We start from the raw sequence: 16,729 nt of genomic DNA, 5'->3' as shown, positions 1-16,729 counted from the left end.
ATTAAAAAACTAGCTTGTGTGTCATTCAGAAATGAGTTGAGAATTGAAAGAAATTCATATAACTGTCATTTCTAACTAGAAAAGCACAGTTTATCAAAACACATTAATCTTTTAAAAAAACAACTTTTAAAAGCTTAAGTTTGAAGGTTAAATGCCTTACAGATTGACGATAGATAAAACGATAGAACTACTGACAGACAGACAGACAGACAGATAGATAGATAGATAGATAGATGGATGGATGGATGGATGGATGGATGGATGGATGGATGGATGGATGGATGGATGGATGGATGGATGGATGGATGGATGGATGGATGGATGGATGGATGGATGGATGGATGGATGGATGGATGGATGGATGGATGGATGGATGGATGGATGGATGGATGGATGGATGGATGGATGGATGGATGGATGGATGGATGGATGGATGGATGGATGGATAGATAGATAGATAGATAGATAGATAGATAGATAGATAGATAGATAGATAGATAGCCACCAATCTGCAAATGTATGTGATTTAAAAATAATGATTTAAGTAATTAATTAACTTTTTGTGGACAAGGGTGGAAGACCATGCCAAACCCGGTACAAAAGCTCACAGGTCAAAGATGAAGTTCACTTAAAAGGACACACACACCTTAATATCTGTGTGGAAGTCCAGGACAGCCTTACGTCTGGCTTCATCTGTGTGTGTGTGTGTGTGCGTGTGTCTGTGAAATAAGTTCACTATGAGACACTAACAGGCCGCCCAGTAGCTTTAGAGGATGCCTGCTCTGTCTGTTTAAAGTGATGGATGAGCCGATCACAGAGAGAGAAAGAGGGAGCAAAAGATCCCTTTCTCTCTGGCTCTGGTGAGTGCCTCACATTGGAAATGTCAGCCTGACTTATTACACAACGATAGTAACAAAGGACTTGCTTTCCTCTGGTTTATTTTTTACTTCTTTTGTTTCCGTGCAAATCAAACTTAAAATTAAACTGATTTCTGAGCTGTTAGTAAGGACTGACGCAATTGTTAGGGGTCCAGTAACATAACATGATCTTCATCAGAGAGCGGCAGAGTGCTGGAATACAGCATGTTTTATACTTGGTACATATTGAGCAAAAACATTAAATTAACATCTGTCACGCAACCACATGCATATATATTCTAAGTATACATAAAACCCAAACACTTCTTAACTACATTTATATACTTGAGCAATGAGCATGTGGCTGGTTAATTCATGATTGCTCAGACTCACTGTACTAAGTGTATGTGCGTGTGCATCTAAGCAGGAGGCCTGACACATATTGCAGTTATTTCATTTATTCTTCTGTTATTGGCTGGCACCACACCTCAAACACACCATGAAAAAACCCAACCCATAACTCTGATATAATGATGTGCAGGGCCTGTTACTATACATAAGCACAAGCTCTGGGGAAAACCCCATCCCTCATGAGCATTTAAAATTATATTTTGAGGGGGCGAAATGCACGATTTGTGTGTTTCTAGAATAATTGCATTTTAATGCATTGCCAATATCTTGGTGGAGAGGGCGGTGGAGCTGCGTTCCTGCACCAAACGCAACGTGTGTGTTCATTTTAGTAGCTACTCGAGTTGAATGCCATCTTCCGAGTCCAGACCTCTGTCAACCAACAGGGTGCGAATTATGGGGAGTTTGGGGGGTCTGAACCCCATGATTAAAGCTTAAACCTCCCCAAAGAAAATAAAAACAAAAGGTTGGGGGTCTCAAAAGTATGTATCCTTTCGAAAATAAGTATAACTTTACGCATATTTCAGCAGCGTTGTCAAACAAAAACGGTGTTTTGGTAACCACAAAAGTTAGATTACAAGTTATTGAGACCGCGCTAAAGAGACGCACGCGAACAGAAGTCGCGTTCGCCTGAGAAGATAACCATAGCAACAGCTGCGCGAGCACTTTCCGTCAGGATCCGTAGCTACTAAATATCCATACTCTTTGTTTATCACTTCATTATGCTTACATTGGATAGACTGCATAGGCCTAAGTATATAAGAAAAAAAAGAGCTTTGTTTAAAATGTATTTAAGATGATAGTTGGCTAACTGTGCTAGGGGTGCCAATCAGCTGCGCGAGACGAACCTCATATTTCGCCCTAAAAACTAACGACAGAAATTGTTTTAAGTCAAACACTCTCAACCCAGCCAGCCCTATAATTTAAATTACCATTAAAACGCAGATATAATTAAAAACATTGCCCGAAGGTTTAAAACTCTGTTTTTCATTAACATAATGTAGAAATAGACTACAGAGCACACTTACACTTAAACATTGTTATTCAAAACGGTTACTAAATAAAACATATTGATATATCCAAATAACAGACATATGCAAATGTACAGTCTCCTAAAATGACAGCAGCTCGGTCACCATGAGCAGAGAAAAAAAAAACCGCTCGGTTTCTGCGCGCGAGTGTGCGCCAGTGACGGCGCGCGGGGATGCTGGACTCTACTCACCACCAGGACGAGTCCACGCGCGGCGTGAGGATGAGCAGGAGTAACAGGAACGCGCAGCACAACCTCGAGGACGCACGGGGACCGTAGGATGAGCCTGAGCTGTTTCTGATTATGTGTCTTAAATCTGAGCCTCTGGGAGCAGCGGTAGATCTGTTGAGAATCCGGGGCGACCCAAGAACTTTACCGCAGCCAAACATAGTTGAGCGTGTCCTCCAGCGGTGATAAGAAAACACGATTCTGTACTGTAGGAAACGGGTGTAGAGAGCGTTTAGGTCTGCGAGGACCTGCTGAAGTTTGGATTTCTGATAGCTGGACAGATGTACGGAGTTCCGTGCGGACGATTCTCGGACGGATATCATGTATCTGCCCGGATATTAGCGTGTGCCATATAAAAGTATTCCCCGAGATCTGGCAACCGCAGCAGAAATAATCCAAGCCAGACGGCAGGTTCAGAGAGCGATTTCTTTTCTTTTTTTTCACCTCCTCTTGAGAACAGATGAAGTCTCGGTGAGGTGCAATTTGATCAGCAAGAGTGCCAACTTTTCCACTTTTTCTCCCCACGTTTTGCGTTCAGGCAGGGCTGTGAAACACGCGCCTCTCCGTTTTTCCATTGGAGTCTGCGAGCGCTGATAGCAGACTGCGCGAGATAAACCGGGGCGATGAACTGTGCGAACTGCAGACCGAAGGGGTGGGCGACGGGGGGAGAGAGAGAGGGGCGATAGGAATGTTGACAGCCCGCCGTCTCTCCGCTCTTATTGGGTAAAGCTCACAGAGACCGGAGCCCCGGGGAAGCTTGAGCTCGCGCGGGATACGCGCCGTTCCCTGGTCAGTGGAGAGACACGCGCCACGCTCCTATCACCTGCTGAACAACACGCAGCATCCTAATTTACACACCCCGCTGGGGTTCAACCTCACAAACACATGATAATAGGGGAAAATGAGATTACACACTTTAAATTTTATCGTTGTCACACCTATATTTGTTTAAATCCATTTAACTTGTAACAATAATATCCGTTCACTTAACTCGACTTTCCAATTAAATGACCCAACACCAATAATAATAATAAATTGGTCCAAATAGTAGGCTACAGAATATTGGCAGTTAAGACGTTTGCCATAAACTTAATTTGTCTATTTTAGTGAGTTAAAAAGATTAACAGTTTGGATTTTAGCGATGCCGTATCGTAACAAATACTCATCAATCAATGTTCAATGACTGGAACAATTGTTTACATTATAAGGTCAGATATTTTTTTTATTATTATTTTAAGCGTATTTTGCTCGTAGGATATTATGCAGTTGCAAAACCCATATTATGATAGCTGTAGCCTATCTAATAAATTACAATCAAACATTTGAATGCACCGAAGAACGCAGCATTCGCACTGATGGCAGGCGCAATCGTCTGGAGAGATGCGCGTGTCTGAATACACAAGCTCGTGTTTACAGATAAGACTCTAGAGCTTGCACGAGTGCTGCTGTGTATAAACATCGCGTGGATTCCAGTTTCAAAACATCACATAGTTGCCTGTTGCACTCTAGATAAGTAAAACCATTCTCTTTATTAATGCAATGTGTAGGAGATAATCTCACAATGGTCTGTTTTAACTAATAAATACTGCAGCATCCTAAATTTAAATGGCTGCACCGCTCCTAATGTAAAATAGATTATTTAAACCACACAATATAAAGCATTCAAATACCCAGTTCCAACCGTAGCAGCAACTTCAGTTCCAGATTAGGAATCTGCAACACCCAAGACTGCACTTCTGTAAGACTTCACTGAGCACTTGAAAGTGAACTGGCGCAGAAATAGGCCCAAATCCCTATTGGAATTGAAACTATTAGCGTTAACTGCACTTTCCACCAGGGATTAAATGAACAATTATAATGTTTAGCTGTAAATCCTGAATTAGGCTAATCTTCTTGCCTGAAATTTTCATTTGTACTTAAACTTTAGCCCCTTAGATGCTTTTGTCCACATAAAGCTGGCACGGCTTATAGTCTGTGTGAGAGTGAAACAGAGAGGCCTATCCTCTAAATGTGGAGAACATTTGTGCATGTCAGTTCAGATGGTGATTTTATGGTAAATAAAGAGGAATTATAGAATGACAAAATAATAGTAAATCACATTTTACACTGAAAACATTGTTTTCACTTTCAATTTGCTAGTCTGTTCAGTCATTTTAAGTCATTTTTAGTCCACTGACATGTTATTTGAAGTTATATAGATACTTTCTTGCTAATGCAGTTTATTCCAGATTATTGGACAGAACAAGGCATTTTGGGAGTTTTCAAACTGAGAAACTATTTTTTTAAAAATCAAATATGTTTGATCTACATATTTCTGGTTGTGTATAGCTATTAAAACCAAGCTCTTTGAGAAACTAAATTTAATAATAAAAAAGATTCTCACAAACACCAGAAATGCAGGTCATGTGACAAATTTCTCTGGATCGGCGTATACGACAGCATGTTCCAGGTCCTGCCAATGTCCAGCAACTTCGCACAGCCATTGAAGAGAAGTGGACCAACATTCCACAGGCCACAATCAACAACCTTTTTTTTTTTTTTTTCGGCCCCCAATATAGTAAAACTGCACATTTTAGAGTGGCCTTTTATTGTGGCCAGCCTAAGGCACACCTGTGCAATAATCATACTGTCTAATCAGCATCTTGATATGCCACACCTGTGAGGTGGATGGATTATCTCGGCAAAGGAGAAGTGCTCACTAACACAGATTTAGACAGATTTGTGAACAATTTTTGAGAGAAATAGGCCTTTTGTGTACATAGAAAAATCTTAGATCTTTGAGTTCAGCTCATGAAAAATGGGGGCAAAAACAAGTGTTGCGTTTATAATTTTGTTCAGTGTATTTATATACATACACATAACATTAAAATAATTGTTTCTCTTAATAAAAAAAAGTCTCTTGCTTTATTCCTATGCTGGCAAAGCTGAATTCAGCAGCCATTACTCCTGTTTTCAGTGTAAAATGATCCATCAGAAATCATTCTAATGCTCAAGTGACATTTCGAATTATCAATGTTTAAAATAGTTGTGTTTCCTAATAGTTTTTGGAAATGTGATACATTTTGTTCAGGATTCTTTATCGAACAGAAAGTTCAAAAGAACTGAATTCATTTTAAATATTTTGTAACATTATAAATGTCTTTGTCACTTTTAGTGTGCATGTCTTAAAGTATTAAAATCTTTTTAAAAAAATGGACTGACCCCAAACTTTTAAAAAGGTATATGTACATACATGCATAAATTAGAGAAATACAAATTAACAAGCACATTACTGTGATACTGAACAATGAGGTTTGGCTGGATGCAAAATGCCATTACTCCATGAGATCAGCTCTCAGTCATGCTCGTGTGTGTCTCTCTCTCTCTTTTTGACTGCTCTATAATAAACGGAACATACACTCAAGGTGACCACAGGGTACAGGAACACCTGAGAGAATGAGCTCACAGTTTATTTCTGTACCTGTGTGTGAATCTGAACCTGTGTTTGTGTGACAGGTCTTAACTCTTCATTGTCGTAAGGTTTGGCTCTGTTTCAGGAATGAGGACACTGTGAGTGTACTCTTGCCTCACTGCTTAGAAGTTCACCGCTGGCTATTTTAGAAAGGGGCTCTGGGAAACTCTCACCTGATTATAAAACCTCTCACAACTGTTCAAGTTCTGCTAATTCTGTCCAATAATACATTTAAATTAGTACAGCTCTGTAGGCTACTTCCTGTATGTTGCAGAGTATGTGAAACTTCATCTTAGCTTGTGTGAAGGTACATGTATGTACAACATGTATGTATATAATGTGTGAACAACTTGTTCTACCCTTGTTGTACAATTTGGTGTCCCCATACTTAGAATAGTGGTTTGTTGGGGAGCCTTCCAGAAAATATTACATCAAACGACAATGAAGTTACTATGTTTTATGTTTCATTTTATTGTTTCATATGAAGTTATTAAATAATTTTAATAAAAAATGGTTTCATTATTGTGAATTGTGATTAATAGAGATTATAATTAACAACATCTAAGAAGTAACATCATTTTAACATTTTCTATATGAGGGAAGACAAGTAAATACATTATTTTGTTTCATCCGCTTAATTTTTAATTTTTTGTCATGACACCTCTTAGAAGAGTTTAGCATGGTTATATGATGTTATGTATGTATCTGGTCTTGGCTGAATAGTTCTGCTACGCTGATGCTGCTGCTGATATTGCTGCTGCTGTTGATTTATACTGCTGCTGCTGATATTGATTATTGCTGCTGCTAATATTGCTGCTGCTGCTGCTGATATTGCTGATATTGATTATTGCTGCTGCTGATATTGATTATTGCTGCTGCTAATATTGCTGCTGCTGCTGCTGATATTGCTGATATTGATTATTGCTGCTGCTGATATTGATTATTGCTGCTGCTAATATTGCTGCTGCTGCTGCTGATATTGCTGATATTGATTATTGCTGCTGCTGATATTGATTATTGCTGCTGCTGATATTGCTGCTGCTGAAATTGATTATTGCTGCTGCTGATGATGATATTGATTATTGCTGCTGCTGATATTGCTGCTGCTGATATTGCTGCTGCTGCTGTTGAATATTTCTGCTGCTGCAGAGCAAGTACAGAGACATGCTACTGCCAATTCATAAACAGAAATGCTGCTGTGAGCATGTAAGACATACTGCTGCTGAAAAAATAACATATATGAAATTACCCGTAGCAGATCTATACAGGTGGAGCTGGGGAAGGTGAAGGGTTTTAGAGGAACTGAAAAGCGTGCTGCAAACTGCAATATCAAACACTGGCCAACTATTTAAATTTAATGCAGCAAGCTCATTGGTTGGAGATGCAACAGGAACCAATCGTGCCCTGTAGTTAACAATGTACTTGTCAGCAGGTTGCATTAAGGACCTATCAGCCTGCACTAGAGTTTCATGACAGAACTTGGATTTTTTTTCAGCTCAATTATTTAACCTGCTTACCAGCAGAAAATTTAGAAAAATGTAAATGTAATTCTTTTCTTAATTCTTAAAAAGGTTCATCAATAACTAAGCCAAAATTCAATCTCTATTTATTTTACATTTTTAGAAACCTTCAAAAATCAATCACACAAATAAAAATGTAAACTGAATTTAGTCAAGTCTACAGTAAATGTGACCCTGGATTACAAAACCAGTCACAAGTAGCACGGGTATATTTGTGGCAATAAGCCAACATTGTATGGGTCAAAATTATCGATTTTTCTTTTATGCCAAAAATCTGTAGGATATTAAGTAAAGATCATGTTCCATGAAGATATTTCGTAAATTTCCTACCGTAAATATATAAAGCATTTATTTTTGTGAGTGAATGCAGAACAATCGTGAACATAAATGGACAACTTTAAAGGCGATTTTCTTAATGTTTAGATTTTTTTTGCACCCTCAGATTCCAGATTTTCAAATAGTTGTATCTCGGCCAAATATTGCCCTATCCTAACAAACCGTACGTCAATGGAAAGCTTATTTATTCAGCTTTCAGATAATGTGTAAATCATAACACCGACCAATTGTTAACAAACAATAAAGTGACAGTATTTTGTACTCTACTTGTGGAAAATGTTGGTATACTTATAAACTTCCAAATAGTATAGTTATCTCAGTTTAAGACATTTTAGATTTAAATCCATTCTGCAGAATTCTACAGATTTTCCTACAGAATCAGCACAGAATATGTTACCAAAAAATCTGCTGCTGAAGCTGCTGATGTTGAAAGTTATAATGCGGAAGTTGTAAAGTTCTGTACACTGTTCACAAAAAAAATCCTCTCACTTTGTGGGAATAAGAACCCATCAGCTCATTTTTCAAAACTAATGCTGATAAAGCAGATGATGCATAATCATGACATTTTAATGTTTTTGATGATCATTTAAGTGTTAAAACATTCTGATCTTCTGACCTAATCCAAAATCAGACTGGCTCTAAAAAATGTTGGGTTGTTTCAACCCAAATTTGGGTCAAATATGGACAATAGCCAGCCATTGGGTTACATTTTTAAATGAAACATTTTAACCCAACGGTTGGGTTCGCCCAAATTTGTGTTAAAACAACCCTGCATTTTTTAGAGTGTACAAATAAACGACCAGTGCGATGGATGAGCAAGTGACAATTAACATGAATCAGCATGTATTCATGAGCTTTAAATGAAGTAAAGAACAAAGCATCTAAATATACCTCCACTGGAGAGAGAGAGAGAGAGAGAGAGAGAGAGAGAGAGAGAGAGAGAGAGAGAGAGAGAGAGAGAGAGAGAGAGAGAGAGAGAGAGAGAGAGAGAGAGAGAGAGAGAGAGAGAAAGAGAGAGAGAAAAGAGAGAGAGACCGTTCCATGCTGTCATTTGACTTAGACTTTACACTAATTTATGGTCTTGTATTTTTGGATGGTCTGACAGCATGATGGAATCTATTCACATTCAGACACTCTGAATCTAAATCTCTTTCCAGCTTCTGTACACGCATACAGACACTCAAAGACACTTGTTATGAACCATTTAGTAACCTGAGTGATATAAACAGCCGAGTTAATAGTAAATTAGAGATTTACCACCACAAATGTATGTACATTTAGGCTGTAGATTTAAAAAGATTTACTATCAGCTTATTAGTCAGTGTTGGTATCTACATGGCAGTCAAAAGTTTAGAATAATAACAATGTTTTAATGTTTTTGAAAGAAGAATCATGCTCAAATACAGTAAAATCAGCAATATTGGGAATTATTATAACAATTTATCATAACTGTTTTCCATTTTAATATACTTCAAAATGTAATTTATTCCAGTGATATCAAAGCCTCCGTGAGCAGAAGATACTTCTTTCAAAAACATTTAAAAAAAAATCTTAATTATTCCAAACTTATTACAGTGCATATGCCTTTATTTAAAACTCTTTCAGAAGTGATTTAAATTGTTGCAATAATTTGTGAGACTGTGTGTATGTGTGTGTCGGACAGGATACAACTCAGCATTGGGAACCGCAGATGAGGAAATGATGCAGGAGAGACTCTCTGTCTCGGTCTCTTTCCCCGTCTGCAGTGAGGGTCACATGTCATGACGCATCACCATTTGAGCATTATCTGTCCGCTGCTACTTTCTGACCTTAGACTAGCTACTGCAAAAAAGGTGACCAACATTCACACACACACACACACACACACACACACACACACACAGACTTACACACACACACACAGGATCTGACTAGGCAGGAGAACGCTGCCTAAAATAAGTTCCCATTTCCAGACTGGGCCCCTCACTGTCTGCATCACTGTCTGTCTGCTGAGAGGAGAACAGATGCATATACTACAGAAGGAGTGTCAATGCTTTATACTGGACCTCCTCACCTCTCCTTCTCTGTGGTTCATATGGGGAAATCTCTCTCTCTCTCTCTGGCATGCCGCCTTCCTACTCAACCAGATTAATGTGTTTATAACTAATTCAGCGATTTCAGTAAACAAGTCCTGGCGCAACCTCTCTCACTCTCTGTCTCTATTTGTTTTCTCTCTCTCTCTCTCTCTCTTACTTTTCATTGCAAGAGTATTACCTATCTCTATATATAGTAATACAATAAAAAATTAAAATAAAAAAATAATTAATTTAATAATTATTAAAAATGCACAAAAAATAATTTTAAAAAGAAATATTTTTGTAGTGTACAAGAAAATTCTCATTTAGTAGTTTTGCCTTGTAATAATCTCCGAACACCCTTAAAACAAGATACATTTACCTGAGAGGCAAACATTTATAAGCTATTACATTTTCAGAGATTACGTCTCAAATTAAGTTTAAGTTTTGTTTTTCTTGTTCCACTGTCACATACATATAAATGTTACAAAAGATACACTGTCAGATACATGCTGTTATTCTGAACTATTCATAAAGAAGCCGAAAAAATGTATCGTGGTTTCCACAAAAATATTAAGCGCCACACCTGTTTTCAACACTGACAATGTAAAAAAAAAAAAAAAAATCTTGAGCACCAAATCAGCATATTCGAATGATTTCATAAGGATTGATTGATCCATCCAAGGGCTTCATTTTAACATTGGTGGGGACATAAAAGCAGCAGTGACTTCTTGAGAATGTCAATAGTATGTCCCGTTTCAGATGTGTCCAAAATTACAACAGCATTGGTTCCATAAAAACATTTAAAAAATTGTAATCAAAATTATTGTTACGGACAATTCCGTATCGCTGAATATTGTTAGAGATACATGACCCTAGCGTCCCTACTAAATTCTATGCCCTTGGATCCATCCACCCATATTTTGCAGTGTATTGCTCAATGTAATGATGATATTTAGACATGGATCTGTTACAGACCACCTCTTACAGCACACCAGGAAGCAACAACCCCAGTGATCTGTATAAGATCACATCTGCTCATTCACTACTCATGTCCAACATGTCACAGAGCCTCATGGTGTATAATATGTGTGTGTGAGTTAATGTGTCTTCGTCAGCAGTGCTGTCAGCTCTGTGCAGGGTCAGTGTGTTGATGTGTCTGTGAATGTGCCTCACTTTCCCTTTCTGTCTCTCACTCGCTCACTCTTTCGCACGGTGCAGGCCGGTTTGTTGAAGCGGAGCTGTTTATTTAGCAGAATTTGCTCTGATCTCTTGCACTACAGGAGAATGCTGAATTCTAAACTGCTGCACGGTCACGTGACGGCCTGTACATTTAACCGAGGAGCAAATCTAGGGATATATGTGGACCGGATGTCAGCTGGTTATGAAAGCTGAATCTGATGAATTTTTAATAAGATGGAAGTGATCCGAAGTGAATTTAGATTAAGGCTTTGTTCACACTGCACTCAATTCCGATTTGTTTTCAGACCCGATCTTTAATAACTTAAAGGGGCACATAACCACAGGTGAAATTAGCTTTCAATAAAACTGGCTGCCTAGAAAGGTGTTTTTTAAATAGGTGCTTCCTGAGAGAAAAGAGAGAAAAAGGATGTCGTTTTCCCATGTTTGTATTCAATATGTCAAACTAGATGACCATGAACACAGTGTTTTAGGAGGCCAGTTCCGCCCAAAGCAAAATGGCATCGCATACAGGTAAGAAAACTGTTGCCATAGTGTTCCATTATACTGTACTTGTACAGTTTTCAGTGATCAGGGTACAATAACTGTTAGTAATAACCCTCTGTCCATCTGACTGTCCGTGGGCGGGGATAAAATATGCAGAAGTATAAACTGTAGTTTTCAAGAAAGTCTTGGTGCTGTCAAAAGTACGCAGCACAACGCATTTTTGCATCATTCTGCAGACTTTTGATGCCAAATATACATGAATTTCTCAGTCCAGGTAACAAGGACAATGAGTAAACATTGTTCATTACATATACTACCAACACTGTAAAAATACAATGCGGGTTGAAAATCGGCGAAGTTACACTTCAAGCATCAACATTGTGCTAAGGAGCATCAGTTGGCATTAAGTGTCCATCTTCTTGTGGTATTGAACTAATAAGGCACATTAAAGGAAGTACTGCATTTACACATTAATGCATACGTTAATGTCTTAAATAGGTACATTCACTTACCACCACTGAATGTCACAATGCGAATGAACGAATTCAGCTTTTTTGTGTATGGCATCACAATCACATTTTTTTTAAAAGACGAAAAACCAACTTGAAATCTGTTCACACTGTTTTAGATCTGATTTCAAACCTCATATAATGTAAAATTCTAATTTCATGTTTATGCAGATTTAGACTGCAATCATCCAAATTAATCTGGATTGCATCTGAAAATTAGATTTTTGCTGCCTGTATGAACAAAGTCTTAGATTAGCTAAATGAAACTTTATTGTCCAGCCTTAGCTGATAGTTCTTTGTAGCTGTACCTACAACAATAACAATTCACATATTTCCACATCAAACACAAAAATGATAAAATAATATACATTCACAATACCTACATCACTTTATTTCCAACAATTTATTCAGAAGACCTATAGCATATGGTATAAATGTTTGTTTATATACCGATTTAGTAGCCTGTGATGTCCTATAACGATGACCAGATGGTAATAATTCAAAGGCATAATTAAGAGGATGAGTTGTCTCTACTTATAGTAAATGATTTCCTATAAACTGCTATAGCATATTATTGATCTATTGAATTTCACTTGGATCCTACAATTTTACCTGCCCTCCATATAATCCTATTTAGTTTTACTTTATTTAGAGACGCTATTTTTCTGAACCAAGCCATTATAATATACCCTAAAACACTCTCAACTATAGGCCTACTGATGACTAAACTAAAAAAAATGAAATTCTGCCATCATTTACTTAGATGTCCCAGTATTGTTTTTTTCAGTGGGTCAATGGGTTCCAAATTAGTTTGGACCTCACTATTCTTCAAAACATCTTTTGTATTATGCACAACAACGAGGTTTGGAAAGACATGAGGGTGAATGATGAATGAGACAAGAATTTTCATTTTTTGGGTGAACTATCCCTTTAAGCACAACACTACCAAAAAAAAAAAAAAAAGCACTTGGTTCAAATTGAAGTACTGTTTGTAACATGTATGCTTGTGTTTTTGTGTGTGTACATACTCTATAAGGGTCGCACATGATGTTTCAGCCTGGAGGGGGTCAACATGAGAAGGCAGAGTGAGGGAGAATGAGAGTACCTCACTATTCTCTGAGCGATGACACCATTTCTAACTTGCTGCAGGTGTTGTGTGTGTGTGTGTGTGTGTGTGTGTGTGTGTGTGTGTGTGTGTGTGTGTGTGTGTGTGTGTGTGTGTGTGTGTGTGTGTGTGTGTGTGTGTGTGTGTGTGTGTGTGTGTGTGTGTGTGTGTAGCTTGAATGTAGAACAGCCTACAGGAAAGCTTTGATATTCGAGCCAGGACGGACCTGCTCTACACCACAGATCAACCAGCCGAAACATATTCTGTTTCGATTTATACAAACTCTCTGTCTCTTTTGATGCCTGGTTTCTCTCTTTCGCATGCAAAATCAAATTGATAAGGCCATATTGGCATGACTATCAAAGAAGCAAAGAATTATTCATTACAATTATGGGTGACTAAAGTAATGCGACTGTTGCTGACTTATATGTTTTCTGTGGTAAATGATATCTCTAATCAGCTGAAAGTTAAATCTGCATTTGTTTATGGCAGTGGTTCACATTTTGTAATCTTTTCCTGTTTTTCATTCATTCTTTACAAGCTGAAATATTAGATGAAGTTTTTGTACATATTTTAACAGAAAGGTCATGTATGTCTCGTCCCAAACTTCCATGCGGTTTTTGCAGTGGATTTTTGGCAGGGTCATCGAGTGAAGTCAATGCTAAAAATGGATTAAACAGCATCTTGAATATGACAACATCATGAAATAACCAATATGCTTAAACAAAACTGAAATTTTAAGTTCTTGACATATCAGGACTGGACTGAATGACTCATTTATAGTTTAAGTGTATGCAAATTAATTACTTTAACTAAGTTCCAAAGCCTTCATATTTCTGTGGATTGGATCTGATAGAGAGATCTGTTCTAACTGCTCATATTTCATCAGTTCTGCCAAATAACACTTCAAGAAATCATTTTTCCAAAAAATCAAACTGTTATTCCTCTGAACGATCACTACATCTGAATGATTTGTGTTTCTTTCATCATTCTCCAGAGACAAATGCTGAGAGAGAGAGAGAGAGAGAGAGAGAGCGAGAGAGAGCGAGATAGAGGTAGAGAGAAAGAGAGATATCGCATTTGGCCAGATTTCTTTACCGTGTGTTAAAACTATTGGCAGGTGATATTAGAGGATTGCAGCACCTTTGTTTCCTGAGATGGTGATATTTCTCTGCTGATGTCATTTTGATGTGATGGAACAGAGTTTGTTTCTTTGTCTTTTTCTCTCCGTGTGCTACACGTGAGTTGGAAGAACATTCAGACCAAAGGTCAACACCCAGAAAGATAGACAGACAGAACAATAGAACAACAGATAAATACAACGAACGAACAAACGAACGAACGAACGAACGATAGATAGATAGATAGATAGACATCACATAAGATTGAACAAAATATATAACGACAGATAGAATAATAGAACAAATGATAGTCAGAACAATAGATACTGTGAATGATAGAACAAATGATAGACAGAATTATAGAACAAACAATAGAGAGAATGATAGAACAAACAATAAAGAGAATAATAGAACAAATGATAGACAGAATGATAGAACAAATGATAGACAGAATGATAGAACAAATGATAGACAGAATGATAGGATGATAGAACAAATGATAGACAAAAAAATAGAACAAAATTGATAGTCAGAACCATAGGCAAAATGATAGAACAAATGATAGAACGACAGACAGAATGATAGAACAAACAATAAACAGAATGATAGAACAAATGATAGACAGAATGATAGAACAAACAATAGACAGAATGATGGATATAACAAATGATAGATAGAACAATAGAATGATAGATGATAGATAGATAGAATGGTAGATAGATAGAACGAACGATAGATTGATATAGATAGACAGACAGACAGACAAACAGATAGAATGATAGATAGATAGAATGTTAGATAGACATAATGATAGAATGTTAGATTGATTGACAAACAGACAGACAGACAGACAGACAGACAGACAGACAGACAGACAGACAGACAGACAGACAGACAGACAGACAGACAGACAGACAGACAGATAGATAGATAGATAGATAGATAGATAGATAGATAGATAGATAGATAGATAGAATGTTAGATAGACATAATGATAGAATGTTAGATTGATTGACAAACAGACAGACAGACAGACAGACAGACAGACAGACAGACAGACAGACAGACAGATAGATAGATAGATAGATAGATAGATAGATAGATAGATAGATAGATAGATAGATAGATAGATAGATAGATAGATAGATAGATAGATAGATAGATAGATAGATAGATAGAAACAGACGAGTGTTAGGCACTCTGGCTGTGTTTGAAGTATGACTGAGAGACTGTGTTTGTGTGAGTAAGCAGGTTGGACCCTCTGACCTGAGATGGACTGGTGTTTTCTGTACCTGCAGAGAAGACTGACTGAGCATCTCGAATCTCTGGGCCGAGTTTCTGGCTTCTCCTCCTGCCTGCCTGAGTTATGATTTTGCAAGCAGCGTGAAACCGCTCTCCATTTCAAATGAAGTCAGCCGCTGAGAAGGCCAAAAAACTTTTACCCAACTCTAGCCATATTTCACCTGACAGAGAAAAAGAGTGAGAGTGAGCGAAAGAGAGGCCACTGACCAGATCGCTCTACCATGGCGGTCTTCACCTCACACTTGAGTTAAAATCAAATATCTGCAAGATTGATATGATGAGAGGTGATGAATCATTATCGTGAAGGAATCATGAGAAAAATGGTTTAAAATGACCAAGATGTGTTCTAAGGCGAGATTAGACTAGAAGAGAGGAAGATGAAAGAGAGAAGGGGGAGGTGGGAGGTTTAGGTGGTCTGGTCTGTTGTAGATTACACAGATCTTAGAGGCCTGGTCGTGCTGTTCCACAGCCCCTAAACCAGAACATAGTCTGCCCCCCACCCACCATGTGCTTTTAATAGAACCCTCGGTGGTCCCTCGGTACGGACCCTCTTTGTCTTATTCTCTCTCTTTCAGTGATGTGGCTGTTGTGATTTGACAGCTTGTAATGTCAGGCTGCTTTTGCTTGCTGTGTGTTCCTCATATTCACATACACTTAATATCTCCTGTCCCGGCTTGATATACAGAGACAAGAAAAAGTAAGCTGTTTGTAGGTTGATTTACCTGAAACGGGTAAACACTGTGGCGCTATCAAAACACCGCTCTGTTTGTTTAAGCATCTCAACAAGCCAGAAACAGCAACATCGGCTCAACCAATGGTGCGAGTTTGGGCGGGACTCTCTTACATTGTGATATATATATTCACAACAACAAGAAACAAAGTGTGATATACACTGATCTGTATAAATGACTGGATTGCTAATGACGTCATAAAAATCGAAGCCACCGCACAACCATATTGGTATTCCAGCCTGATCTCACGGCAATTCGTACGAATTCTATGAGGTGGCTAAATCGTACATATTGTACGAATTACCCAATTCGTATGAATTCATACGAATGACCTACCCCTGACCCCGCCCCTAAACCTACCCATCACGTGGGTTTAGACAAATCGTACAAA

General features: G+C 38.0%; 1 protein-coding gene across 2 annotated transcripts in view; it reads right to left on the bottom strand.

The window, feature by feature from the left end:
- wnt2bb (wingless-type MMTV integration site family, member 2Bb) overlaps window positions 1-15,768 on the bottom strand; it is a 29,328-nt gene extending 13,560 nt beyond the window's left edge. Inside the window, exon 1 of one of the 2 annotated variants that reach the window (XM_079897681.1) lies at window positions 15,598-15,768. Coding sequence is in view for 1 of the 2 variants with exons in the window: in XM_079897680.1 (XP_079753806.1) it covers window positions 2,488-2,846 (359 nt within the window). In the remaining variant the exon portion in view is untranslated. Of the gene's footprint in view, window positions 1-2,487; window positions 5,209-15,597 lie in introns of those variants that run through there. The other variant, XM_079897680.1, reaches the window with a different exon arrangement.
- Window positions 15,769-16,729: the final 961 nt, after the last annotated feature.

This window comes from Squalius cephalus (genome assembly GCF_949319135.1).
Source record: "Squalius cephalus genome assembly, chromosome: 16".
In the NCBI taxonomy this organism is placed as follows: Eukaryota; Metazoa; Chordata; class Actinopteri; order Cypriniformes; family Leuciscidae; genus Squalius; species Squalius cephalus.
Note: the sequence above shows the minus strand (reverse complement) of the source record. Positions and strands in the feature narration are given on the sequence as shown.